Source organism: Gekko japonicus, unplaced genomic scaffold, assembly GCF_001447785.1.
Source record: "Gekko japonicus isolate JY-2015 unplaced genomic scaffold, Gekko_japonicus_V1.1 scaffold1225, whole genome shotgun sequence".
In the NCBI taxonomy this organism is placed as follows: domain Eukaryota; kingdom Metazoa; phylum Chordata; class Lepidosauria; order Squamata; family Gekkonidae; genus Gekko; species Gekko japonicus.
Genome location: NW_015170312.1, coordinates 256,600 through 269,861, shown reverse-complemented (window position 1 = coordinate 269,861; position 13,262 = coordinate 256,600). Strand labels below are relative to the sequence as shown.

Genomic DNA, 13,262 nt, shown 5'->3' with positions numbered 1-13,262 from the left:
GTCATGTGGCCGGCATGACTAAACACCAAGGCGCACGGAACGCTGTTACCCTCCCACCAAAGTGGTACCTATTTATCTACTTGCAATTTCTTGCTTTCGAACTGCTAGGTTGGCAGGAGCTGGAACTAGAGACGGGAGCTCCCGGGTCTCGAACTGCTGAACTACTGACCTTCCACAATCTGCCGTTCAGCGTCTTAAGGGCCCAGTATTTCCACCCATATCAGTTCTGTTGGGGAGTTAATTCCCCTGATGTTTTCTAATTTATTCAATTCTATGCCATCTTTGATGTACAACACAACACTACCACCAACCCATCCCTCCCTATCCTTCCTATAAAATTTATACCCAAGAATGACTGTATCCCATGGATTTTCTTCATTCCACCATGTTTCTGAGATACTTCCTAGGGCTGTGCAATATTTTTTTTAATTGGTATTGTTTGGTTAGGGTCTATTGGACCCAAACCACATTCAGGATTTCCGAAAAATACCAGTACGGTATTTGGATCCAGGATTTTTCAGAAATCCTGATTTTTTCCCCTGGTCCAATAGTCCTGAGAAAAAAGTCAGCCCAATCCTGAGGCTTGCTTGGCTTCTCCTGCAGCCTGGTTTAAACTGGGCTGCGGGAGAAGCCAGCACAAAGCTGAGCTGGCGGGGAACAATCTGCTCCCCCATGAGCACAGCCAATCCCAGCTGGGCTTGCTTCTCCTGCAGTCCGATTTAAACTGGGCTGCAGGAGAAGTGAACCCCAGGAGCTGCTTTGCTGTGCGCGGCACAGGAGATCCTGGCTGGGCTTGCTTCTCTTGCCATCTGGTTTAAACCAGGCTACAGGAGAAGCCAGGGCAAAACCAGTGGTGGTGGTGGGGAGCAATCTGCTCCCAGCATCACAGCCGGTCCTGGGGCTGGTGGCGTCTTCTGCAGCACAGTTTAAACCGGATATTAATTAAATCACTGCTAAATAGATTAGTGACTGGTCTGATTATTGGTGATCTAATTAAGAGAGAGAGCCCACAGCCAGCAGAGGTGAAAAAAGTCCACTTTCGCTCTGGATGAAATGCACTACAGTCTAGTGGGCTCTTGTTGTGTATACCCACGACACAATAGCTCTTCTCGGCAGGTCTGCCCTGCGGACAGTCTTCAAGGAAGGGCAGGCAGATGGCAAAGTGGCATCCTTGGAAAGCGCCTCAGCCTTCGAGGAATGGCAGATGGATGGTGAAGCCATGCCCTTGGAAAGTGTCTCAACCAGGAAGTGATGCTGGGAGACCGCCCTGGGGGAGGAGCTGGGCCGGGAGTCCGGGCCTTCCTTAAGGGCACCCTGCATCAGCGGCAGGTTGCCTGCCAGGGAATACATTCTGAGGCAAGGGAAGAGATTGTGTGCTATTCAAGCACGCTCATAGCTAGGTGGAGGTGAGAGTAGAGATGTGAAGGCCCGGGAAAAAAACGGAAAAAATCAGAAAAAAAGTTTTTTCCCGTTTTTTCCCTGAAGCCTTCCCCCCCCCCAAAAAATGGAAAAATTGAAAAAAGAAAAGAAAAAAAATTGATTACGGAACATTTTATTTTAACATGATAAATAAAATATTTTAAGACAAGGTGTTCAAATATTTTCCAAACCATTTCTAATATATATATATATATATGGCATCAGATTGATCTAATTTCTGTGCACTGAGGACACGCAAGTCCTAGGTTACAAACTGAACTCTCCAATGCAAGAACAAGAGGCATTTCTTCCTTTAGGAGGTGCTATTGTCAGAAGAAAATAAAAAGGTTTCAGTTTTGTTGGCATGTGGGTGGGTATTCTGTTTGTAATAATTGTTTGGATACACTATATTTTTAATATGCTAGTTGAGATAATTTCATGCCAAGTAAAAATGTCCATAGTCATATTTTATGTTCCTAAAGTAACAGAATGACTTTCAATCTAGAAAAGACACAAGAAATGCTAATGTAGCATTTTTTTCAATTTTTCCGAAAATTTCCATTTCCCCCTGAAAAAAACTCTCTAGGTGAGAGGGTCTTCGTGCTTCCAGCTGTGGCCAAGCAGGAGGGGAGGGAGATGGGCTTTGAGAAACTGGCTGCGGAAACAGGAAGACTTGGTGAGGCCAGGTGGAGGCCGCCCCTCTCCCTCCCCTTCTGCTTGGAGGGCTCCTGCCCAGACCAGGGGGGTCTGACATGCTTCCAAAGGGTGCTGGGCACATCTGTGGGTGTGTAGCCCCCCTTGCCCCCACCTAGCTATAGGCCTGCCCTACAGTGGAACTGGCAACACTTCTGAGAATCCTATCTTTGAGGTCTTGGCCTTTAACTTTCTGCCTAGTAACCTAATTTTTTCTCTAGGACCACACAACTACATTTCCCAATGTCATTGGTGCCACGTACTGGGACTTCTGACTCCTCCCCAGCACTATCTATCAACCTATCTAGACAGCATGTGATGTCCGCAACCTTCACACCAGGTAGGCAATTTACCATGCAGACAAAATGCCTGTCACAGACCCCTCTCTCTATATTCCTAATGATCAAATCACCCACTACCAGAAGCCCACCTCCCCCCCCCGGCCCCCCAGGGGTATCCTCGGTACAAGAGGGTATTGTTCCAATTTTTAGTACATGAGCACCACCAGAGGATATCGGTCCATCATCCAAAGAAGGAGTCCCTTCTAAGGGCTCGCATAGCCCCCCCCCCCCCCCCCGGCCCCCCAGGGGTATCCTCGGTACAAGAGGGTATTGTTCCAATTTTTAGTACATGAGCACCACCAGAGGATATCGGTCCATCATCCAAAGAAGGAGTCCCTTCTAAGGGCTCACATCCCTCCTCCTCAGACTGATGCCCTCTGACCTCGAGACTCTCACTCTCTGCAACAGCAGAAGAGCTGTCAGCACAGGAGTGGGACTGTTCTGGTAAGTTCCTGAGGGTCTCCTCCCCAAACCTCTCTCTCTGCCTCAGCTTCTCCAAGTCGGCAACCCTAGCCTCAAGGGAACGAACCTGCTCCCTGAGAGCCAGGAGCTCCATGCAGTGAGCACACACCCACGATATCCACCCAGTGTGTAGATAATCCAACCCTGAGTCTCCATCCAACATGCTATCCACTATATCACAGTAGCTCTCAAGCACAGTTTCTAGATGTAAAATGGCAAGTGATATTGTTCAAAACAAGTTACCTACCTTGACAGAGAAACCACACAGATTAATCATCAGTACAGGCACTGTTATAATTTACAGTACACAACGGTATTAAAATGGAACTGATGGTAAAGATGAGATAGGCAAAAAAGTCCGCAAGTATATTTTTTTTTACAAAAGCCTCCAAGATAGGATGCCTCAATGCCTATAAATAAAAAGACAAGTTAGAAAGCAAGACTTCTGAACTTCTTTTCTCTCCCTACCAGGTGCAGTTATAAAATATATTGAAGATTTTGCCTGTTCTCTAAGATACATTTCTGGGGTATGCTGAAAAGGAGGAAGAGGCATCCAAGAATGAAAATAAAAATCAGAAATAATGAATATGTGTGTGCGTTTGTGTGTGTGTGACAGAGTGGGGGGGGGAGGGAGGGAGGATGAGGAGGTGTGACTCCACTCCCCATTTGACTGCATGCACTTCGGGTGAAATATGAACATGAAACCACAGTGTATACAAACACATCTTGCTCCCAGATGCTTTGAACAGGCAACTCCTCCTTATTGATGACATTTCCTCAATCTTTGCGCTGCTAGAAAAATCAAAGATTTTAACAGGCGCCTCCATCCGCGAATGTGGACAGAATCGGGGCCCTCTCTGCCAGAAGCCCCAGGGGATGCCCCTTCCCCCCTGCTGAATCCGACCCAGTTCCACTATAGGCAGAAGAGGAAGGAAATGGTATCAAGGGTGTAATGACCAAGCCCCTTAAGTCAGCCGACTCGCACTAAAACCCTGCAGGCTTGGCCGGCAGAAGAGTTCCCGATCTCTCACCCTGAGACGCTGGCCGAGGCCACCTCTTTCACTCTGTTAATAGGCTTGGACAGGAAGGGAGGGGCAGGGGCTTGGCCTTGGGGTGGGAAGGGGGGGGGGGGACACCAACCCAAACTTTCGGTTCTTCGCACTGTCTAAATCGCACTGCTTGGTGGTACATACAGAGCAGAGGGTCTGAGCAAGCAAGTAAGGAAGCTCCACTCGGGCGCTCCTCTTTTCCCCTTCAGCGCAGGCAACTCCGCTCGCTCGGAGGCCGGGAGGGGAGGGAAGGGAGGAGGCGTGTCCCTTCGCCGCCGCCTCTGCCCTCCGAGGAGCCTTCGCCGCATCTCTCCCAGCCGCCGAGCGGCGGTGCCAGAGGCTCCCGGCACAGACAGCGGAGCGGCGCCGCGCAAGCGACGGCCGGGCGCCCGCAGCTCTCCAAAACTTGTCGGGACTTTGCCTCGCCTCACCATGCCCCGCGCACCTGCCCCGCTCCTCCCGCCTGGCGCGGGCAGCCCAAGAAGCGGCGCCTCTCCCCAGCCGGAGGCTCCCGGACCTGCGCCCTGCAAGCGCTCCGCGTCGCCTGGAGCCCTGCGGAGGTGAAGCCGCCGCTCGGGCGCCCGAAGACTCCGGCGGTTCGAGGGGGCGCACGGCACGCGGTGGGCCCTCCGGCGGGGACCGTCCCCGCCCTTCCGGGCGAGCTGGCCGGAGGGAGCCGCCGTCTTCGACTTCCCGGGCCAGGAGGGGCCAGTCGGAGCCTGAGGAGGAGCCCGGCGGCAGCCCTCCGGCCCTACCCCGGCCCTTCCCGCTCGCGCCCTTCTTCTCCGCCCCTCGCCCGCCCCCCCAAGCCATGAACTTTGGCCGGGGGGGCCCGTCGGTGGTGGTGCTGAACGTGGGGGGGACGCGCTACTCTTTCGCGCGGGAGGTGCTGAAGGACTTTCCCCTGCGGCGCGTGAGCCGCCTGCACGGCTGCCTGTCGGAGCAGGACGTGCTGGAGGTCTGCGACGACTACGACCGCGAGCGGAACGAGTACTTCTTCGACCGGCACGCGGAGGCCTTCGGCTTCATCATGCTCTACGTGCGCTATGGGCACCTGCGCTTCGTGCCCCACATGTGCGAGCTCTCCTTCTACAACGAGATGATCTACTGGGGCCTCGAGTGCTCTCACCTCGACTACTGCTGCCAGCGCCGCCTCGACGACCGCATGTCCGACACCTACACCTTCTACTCGGCGGAAGACCTCCAGGCGGAGCCGGCGGGCGGCTGGAGCACCGGCAGCAGCACCAGCAGCAGCAAGAGCAGTTGCCACCACCCGCCCGGCCGAGGCGAAGGCGCCGACCAGGGCAGCAGCCACGCAGCGCCCCCGCCTGGCGGCGAGGAGAAGAAGTGGCTGGAGCGGATGAGGAGGACATTCGAGGAGCCCACCTCCTCCGTAGCCGCCCAGATCCTGGCCACCGTCTCCGTCGTCTTTGTCATTGTGTCCATGGTGGTGCTGTGCGCCAGCACCACGCCCGAGTGGCGGGCGGCAGAGAACCGAAGCATGGAGGAGCAGAGCAGGTACACAGCAGACTCAGTGAGGGAGCCTTCCGGGTAGGAGGAATCGCTTATTTCCCCCCACCCCAGTGTCCCGTCCAGTGTGTCCAGTCTCCGTGTGTCCTCCTGGGCTCGTTCGTCGTACAGCACCAGAGCCGCATTTGCACTGAGCTGTCTTCATGATATACGGCACATCCCTTCCTACCCCACCATAGGCAGGCTAGTTGGCAAGAGTACATCACACCAGCCCAGGAAATGTGGGGTCTCCTGAGAGAAAGCAAGGCTGGAGAGAGGAAAACACAAGGACACGATAATAGGAATAAATATTTTGGGAGGCAGTGCCAACAGTTTTGGTGCCAAACTTCCAGTGCCAAACTTTTTTTTAGCACCCAAGTGACCAGACCTGGCCAAGGCTACAATCCTAAGCGTCCTTACCAAAAAGTGGGCCCCATTAAGGTATCCAGTTTGTTGTAGTGGTTAAGTGCACGGACTCTAATCTGGGAGAACCAGGTTTGATTCCCCACTCCTCCACTCGCAGCTGCTGGATGACCTTGGGCAAGCCATAGTTCTGCCAGAGCTGTTCTCTCAAGGGCAGTTCTCCCTTCCCTCTCTCAGCTCCACCTACCTCACAGGGTGTCTGTTGTGGGGAAGGGAAAGGCGTTTGTAAGCTGCTCTGAGACTCCGAGTGAAGGGCGTGGTATAAATCCAATCTCTTTATTATTATCACTAGGAAGTATGTCACATTAGGGTAAATGGGACTTTCTTAAGAGTAGCGAACACACTGCATGAGTTTTGTGCAGTGGTCACTTTGAGTTGTGGGATTGCAGTTTCAAATCCAATATCAGTCCTACACTGCTAAATATCCACAAGCTTAAAAACCATGGTTGTGGGGTTTTTTTGTACTTTAAAAAGAAAAGCTACAAAGTTTTATGGATCTGAGAGGGTTCTTGTGAAATAAGAAGCAACCGCTTTGGCATTATGGAAGAATGTAGTATCCTTTTTCTTGGAAGTTTTTCAAGAAGTGCTTCGATAACCAGCCATTGGGAAAGCTTTAGATGTGTGTGGTTTTCATCTGTGTTGAGGAACACTGTTGTTCCTTCAGAGCTTATCAGCTGGTCTTCGATTAGGAGAATAGTTTACAAGCTTTCCTGCAAGATAGCTTGCCCACCAGTACCAATCTTGCACTACACTTCTATAGGAAGGTGTTCTGGATGATCTAGGTGACACCTGCAGTTTGTGCAAACATCTGATGCCTGTAAGCACCCTATGTACCCTATAATGTAGGCCAGTGTACTATGCAAATACATAGAGGATATGTGGCAGACATGTATATATCCATATATAAGCTGCTATGAGAGGATTCTGTGAAGGTAGACTTTTTTAAAAAATGTCTTATATATAGTCATACCTCAGGTTACATTAGATTCACTGACCGTGTGTTCCCAATTAGAGTTATATCATTCCAAGCCCATTGCCTTCAGTGGACTTAGAAGGGTCTAACTTTGTTTAAGATTGCACTGAATCCCTTTTAATTGTGACTGAGAAAGATGACTGTATCTTCAAATTACTTCAGACAGCAACAGTGTTTCCTGAATCACAATACAATGACTGACTCTCCTCCTAAATTAAGATATTTTGCTAGCTGGTTCTGTGGTGCAAAAAGTACTGAATACTGTTGGTGTAAGAATTTGTAGTCTTTGGAGAGAGACAGCATTCTTCATTCTGGTTGGTAAAGTTTTCTGTGAAATGTTTCTTGTTCCTGTCAGCAAAAAGGGTATCACCTCAATTATTTTGAATTCCAACTGAGATGGGAAAGGATGCCAGATTTGCTTGTTTAAGATGGCTGTCTATTACCACGCACAATTTTTAAAATATAAGAGATTCCTGTTGTCTCAGAAACCAGAGCTCTAGGGGTTTGTTTGAGAAACCACTACTCTTATTTTTAAATTTTTGATCTTGTGGGAATACACCATACCTGTAGTCAGTCAAGTAGTATTTTCACAGTTTTGCACTGGTCCTTTTGCTTATAGCAGACTCAGTTGCTGGGTTTTTTTTCTTGTTTCCCCTCTTTCCCCCACACCGAAACAACTGGAGACTCCTGTAAGCACTTTTATAAAATAATATTTCATTTTGTGAGGGTGTGAAAACTGCCTAAATAATCCTCCCACATCCTGAGATACTAACTAATTAGGTAGCTGCAAAGTTAGACATTTTAGATAAAACTTTCTAGGGGTATTTCTGTCTCGTAAGTAGGGTTTGGAGTCCTGCTTCAGCTGGGAAAAGGACATATGTTTTCATTTCGGTCCTGGTGATGTAAATGGGAATAAATTCTCTCATATTTCTGAGAGAACTGCCTTACTCTGATTCCATCCTCAGACTTTTACAGCATGTCATTCTTCCTCTGGAGGCAGCAATACTCACTCACAGAAATATCCATCATTAGTGACTAATCTTGTTCAGAGCAGCAAGATTATTAGAATGATTCCACAATGTCAATAATTCCAGAGTGGTGGCCATGTTAGTCTGTTACAGCAAAGTAAAGCGGGAGTTCAGTGGCGCCTTGAAGACTAACAAAATTAATTCCATCATGAGTTAGAGGTCACTTGATTGTGACAGCTTGTGCTACAAATAATAATGCCAGTCTTTAATTGTGTTAAACTGTGGGACTTCTGTTTTATTTTGCAATAAGAAAGTTGCCACAAAACTGTGTATGTCTCAAGTTGTGTGCTTGATATTCTGCATAGTCTGTAATAACCTCAATGAGACATCTGTACATATGTTGCAATGTGTGTGTGTATATTTCCAGTTCCAAAACATATTTTTGGTAAGAAAGAGCACAAGGGTCTTAAATTCCAGTAGGAAAAATAATCCCAGTAGATATTGTAATATATTTAAGTCAATGTCAGAGACATATTTAGCCTACGGCAAAATGTTTTTCAAGCCACCGCCAGGTAACTTTTATGAAAGAAATACAGGTAAAGTATCACAATGACATGTCATCATGTACAGTAGCACAAATCCTTAGGCTGGGAGAGATTAAATGTTCCCTTAGCCTCAGCTCTTGTTGAAAGGTAGGATCTACCAAATGGATCCTGAGGCTGCTAACTTTAATATTAGGTTTCATTATTGAATCTGACTGAGTGTAACTTGGTTAGCTTCAGATCACATTTGTGATTTAAGCTACACATGCAAAACAACCATAGTGGAAGAATGTATGGTTCAATAGTTTGTGTGCTAGACTAGGACTGGAAAGATTCAGGTTCAAATTCCCACTCAGATATGGAGCTCACTGGTGACCTTGAACCCATCACTCTCTCTCATCCCAGTGTGCCTGACAGAGTTGTCCGTTTGAGTATCAGCAAACAAAGCCTTGTGGAGAGAGAAGGGTTATACTTAACAGATGTGGTGGGAGCAGCTCTACCAGTGTCTCAGATGTTTTGCTTCAGTCCCATGGATGGAGAACCAGTTTTGTAGACTAAGCAAAATGCTCTAGTGTTGTGCTGTTTGAGACATGTGCCAGGAACTAACAACCCCGGCATATCTGCTTATTCCCTGTAAGAGGCAACTAACCTTTCTTTTTATGTCAGCTATATTCCACAGAGAGCCACAGCTGGCTTTAACTCTGTGTCTGCTGTGTGCACAAAGTGAAAGAAAGGCACTTAGATAACCTCCCAGATAAGAACATAAATGTTTTTAAAAACATGTGCCATAATTCACTGTGTCATGTGAAGTGGTCTTTATTTAAGCAAAATTACTGGATTACTGGCGCAAGAAAAAAGGTTGTTCAAAGAGGAAAAAAGTCTTATTTCTTCCATTATCCCTTGCCACTGTAGTGTAGGAGAGAATATCTTTACTGACTGGAGACTGTTATACCCATTTGTTAGCCTCCATGAGCCAAGAGGAAAGGCAGGGGAACATAAATATTTTAAATAAAATAGAATGAATAGAAGGCAAAGGAAAAATTCTGACCACATATTAATGAGCTTTCCCCCTTCTTTCCAGGTTATTTTACCCTTGTACTACCCATCAGTCTTTCAAAATCATGAATTTCTTCCATACATATTTTGAGAATTCATCTATGAGGCACTAAGAGTCTGTCTACAACTCTAGACTTAGGGTTTTCCTTATTTTATTTGGCTACCTTAAGGACTAACAGTGCAATCCTGTGCACATTTCCCTTGGAGTAATCTCAACTGAGTATAGGAGACTTACTTTTGAGTAAACCTACTTAAGCTTGTGCTATAAATGCTTGCCACAACATTTACTTTATTTTAGAACCTCTAACGAGTTTTATCATGGTACCATTAATCCAGAACGTAAACTGGTGAACCAGCGAGTTCCATTCCTTCTGTCTTATTTTTAACCATTTAGTGCAACTCATCCAGCTCTTTAAAATGTTGAACCTTCTCATTGGTCAGTCTGTAACAATGACATGCCCTTTTGTGAATATTGTTGGAGTTTAAATGTTTTATTTAGTTCTATGAAAGCTGTTCACTCCCCCCCCCTCCAGTATGAAGGCACACATTTACCCAATTTGTTTGTCTTTGAGGAGAGCACATTATATTTCTGACCCAAGCTCACTTATTCACTGATCCAAAATACTGTGTATCACTTGGATAATAAGCAACTAAATCATCATCAGTGATTTCAGTGGGCTCATCCTGAACTAACTTTGCCTGGTATTGAATTCTAATGACAAAATCCAACCCCTTGTGTAGTCTCAGACCCCAGTAACTTCCAGTCTCCCTTAGTATGCATTTCAACAGTTATATGCCACACAAACCAAAAGCCTTGTTAACATACTCTTCTCCGCTGAGGACCACAACAAAGATTATGTGAAATCATCACATGATTATGTCACTGTAGCTATGGACAGGTGTAATTTAACACCTTCCCTGAACATGTGAGCAGTCCAAATAGCCCGTCTTTACCTGGGATTGTCAGAGATTAAGCAGGGTTGTCCATGATCAGTACTTTGATGGGAAACATCCAAGGATGACTGGGGTTGCTATGCAGAGGAAGGCAAAGTCAAAACACCTGTGTTCATCTCTTGCCTCGAACACCCCATGCATGGGGTAGCCATGAGTTGGTGGTGCTTGAATAGCAGGTACTTCTTCTTCTGATCATGTGAACTGAAACATACACTCAAGACCTGGTGAGAGATGTGATGACTGGGGTTGCTATGCAGAGGAAGGCAAAGTCAAAACACCTGTGTTCATCTCTTGCCTCGAACACCCCATGCATGGGGTAGCCATGAGTTGGTGGTGCTTGAATAGCAGGTACTTCTTCTTCTGATCATGTGAACTGAAACATACACTCAAGACCTGGTGAGAGATGTGAAAGTGATTGCACCGCTTGGAAACAGTGATCATAATGTTGTTGAGTTCATCATTTGTACAAATAGAGAATTGGCCAAAAAGACTCACACAACCATTTTTAACTTTAAAAGGGGTAATTTCTCTGATATGAGGGGACACGTGGGGAGGAAACTGAAAGGAAAAGTAGAAAGGGTCAAAACAATTGGGGAAGCTTGGGATCTATTTAAAACTACGATCCTAGAAGCTCAAAAAATATATATTCCGCAGGTTAGGAAAGGCACAAAAAGGTATAGGAAAAAGCCTGCATGGTTAACAAACAGAGTAATGGAAGCTGTAAAAAGTAAAAAGAATTCCTTTAAACAGTGGAAAGCTAGTCACAGTGAGGCTGATAAAACGGAACACAGGCTATGGCAAATAAAATGCAAGTCTGAGGTCAGGCAGGCAAAAAGGGAATATGAGGAGCATATAGCAAAAAACGTAAAAACCAACAATAAAACTTTCTTCAAATACATTAGAAACAGGAAACCAGCCAGGGAGGCAGTGGGGCCCTTGGACGACCAAGGGGTAAAAGGAGTATTGAAGGATGATAGGGAAATGGCTGAGAAGCTAAATGCATTTTTTGCCTCCGTCTTCACTGTGGAAGATGAGAAGTGCTTGCCCACTCCAGAACCACTGATTTCAGGAGGGGTGTTGAAAGACCTGAGTCAGATTGAGGTGACGAGAGAGGAGGTCCTAAAACTGATAGACAACTTAAAAACTGAAAAATCACCAGGCCCAGATGGCATACATCCGAGAGTTCTGAAAGAACTCAAATGTGAACTTGTAGATCTCCTGACAAAGATATGTAATCTTTCCTTAAAATCTGCCTCCATTCCTGAGGATTGGAAGGTAGCTAATGTCACTCCCATCTTTAAAAAGGGTTCCAGAGGAGATCCGGGAAATTACAGGCCAGTCAGTCTGACGTCGATACCGGGTAAATTGGTGGAAACCATTATTAAGGAAAGAATTAGTAGGCACATAGATGAACAAAACCTATTGAGGCAGACTCAGCACGGTTTCTGTAAGGGAAGATCTTGTCTCACTAACCTGTTAGTGTTCTTTGAGGGGGTGAACAAACATGTGGACAAGGGGGATCCAATAGATATTATTTACCTTGACTTCCAGAAAGCTTTTGATAAAGTTCCTCATCAAAGGCTCCTAAGTAAGCTCAAAAATCATGGGATAGAAGGACAAGTCCTTTTATGGATCAAAAACTGGCTAGTTCATAGAAAACAGAGAGTGAGTGTAGGTGGGCAATTTTCTCAGTGGAGGGTGGTAAGCAGTGGGGTACCGCAGGGATCAGTACTTGGTCCACTGCTTTTTAACTTGTTCATTAATGATTTGGAGATGGGAGTAAGCAGTGAAGTGGCTAAATTTGCGGATGATACAAAGTTGTTCAGGGTGGTGAAAACCAGTGAGGATTGTGAGGCACTCCAAGGGGATCTGTCAAGGATGGGCGAGTGGGCGTCAACATGGCAAATGGGGTTCAATGTGGCCAAGTGCAAGGTGATGCACATTGGAGCCAAAAATCCTAAATATAAATACACATTGATGGGGTCTGAACTGGCAGAGACTGAGCAAGAGAGAGATCTTGGAGTTGTAGTGGATAACTCACTGAAAATGTCGAGACAGTGTGTGACTGCAATAAAGAAGGCCAATGCTATGCTGGGGATTATTAGGAAGGGTATTGAAAACAGATCAGCCAATATAATAATGCCCCTATATAAATCAATGGTGAGACCTCATTTGGAATACTGTGTGCAGTTCTGGGCACCACACCTTAAAAAGGATATTATAGCTTTGGAAAAAGTGCAGAAAAGGGCAACTCGAATGATAAAAGGGTTGGAACACTTTCCCTATGAGGAAAGGTTAAAGCGCTTAGGGCTCTTTAGCTTGGAGAAAAGACGACTGAGGGGTGACATGATCGAGGTTTATAAGATTATGCATGGGAAAGAGCAGGTAAAGAAAGAGGTACTTTTCTCCCTTTCTCACAATACAAGAACTCGTGGGCACTCCATGAAACTGCAGAGCGGTCGGGTTAGAACGGATAAAAGGAAGTACTTCTTCACCCAAAGAGTGATTAACACATGGAATTCACTGCCACAGGAAGTGGTGGGTGCTACAAGCATGGACGGCTTCAAAAGGGAATTAGATAAGCATATGGAGCAGAGGTCCATCAGTGGCTATTAGCCACAAGGTATAGCTAGGGGCTCTGGGGCAAGTGATGCTCTGTCTTCTTGGTGCTTGGGGGGGGGGTCAACAGTGGGAGGGCTTCTAATGTCCTGGCCCCACTGCTGGACCTCCTGATGGCACTGGTATTTCTGGCCACTGTGTGACACAGAGTGTTGGACTGGATGGGCCTTTGGCCTGATCCAACATTGGCGTCTCTTATGTTCTTATGTTCTTAAATGTAGGAGCAGGACCAGGGTACTTTAATCCATCAGGGA

At 46.7% G+C, this 13,262-nt stretch overlaps 1 protein-coding gene across 3 annotated transcripts in view; it reads left to right on the top strand.

The window, feature by feature from the left end:
- Nucleotides 1-4,763: 4,763 nt before the first annotated feature.
- Nucleotides 4,764-13,262, top strand: part of KCNG3 (potassium channel, voltage gated modifier subfamily G, member 3) — a 29,838-nt gene continuing 21,339 nt past the window's right edge. Inside the window, exons 1-2 of one of the 3 annotated variants that reach the window (XM_015418003.1) lie at nucleotides 4,776-5,180; nucleotides 5,268-5,482. In XM_015418003.1, the coding sequence (XP_015273489.1) occupies nucleotides 4,776-5,180; nucleotides 5,268-5,482 (620 nt within the window). Of the gene's footprint in view, nucleotides 5,516-13,262 lie in introns of all 3 variants that reach the window. The other 2 variants (XM_015418002.1, XM_015418004.1) reach the window with 2 other exon arrangements.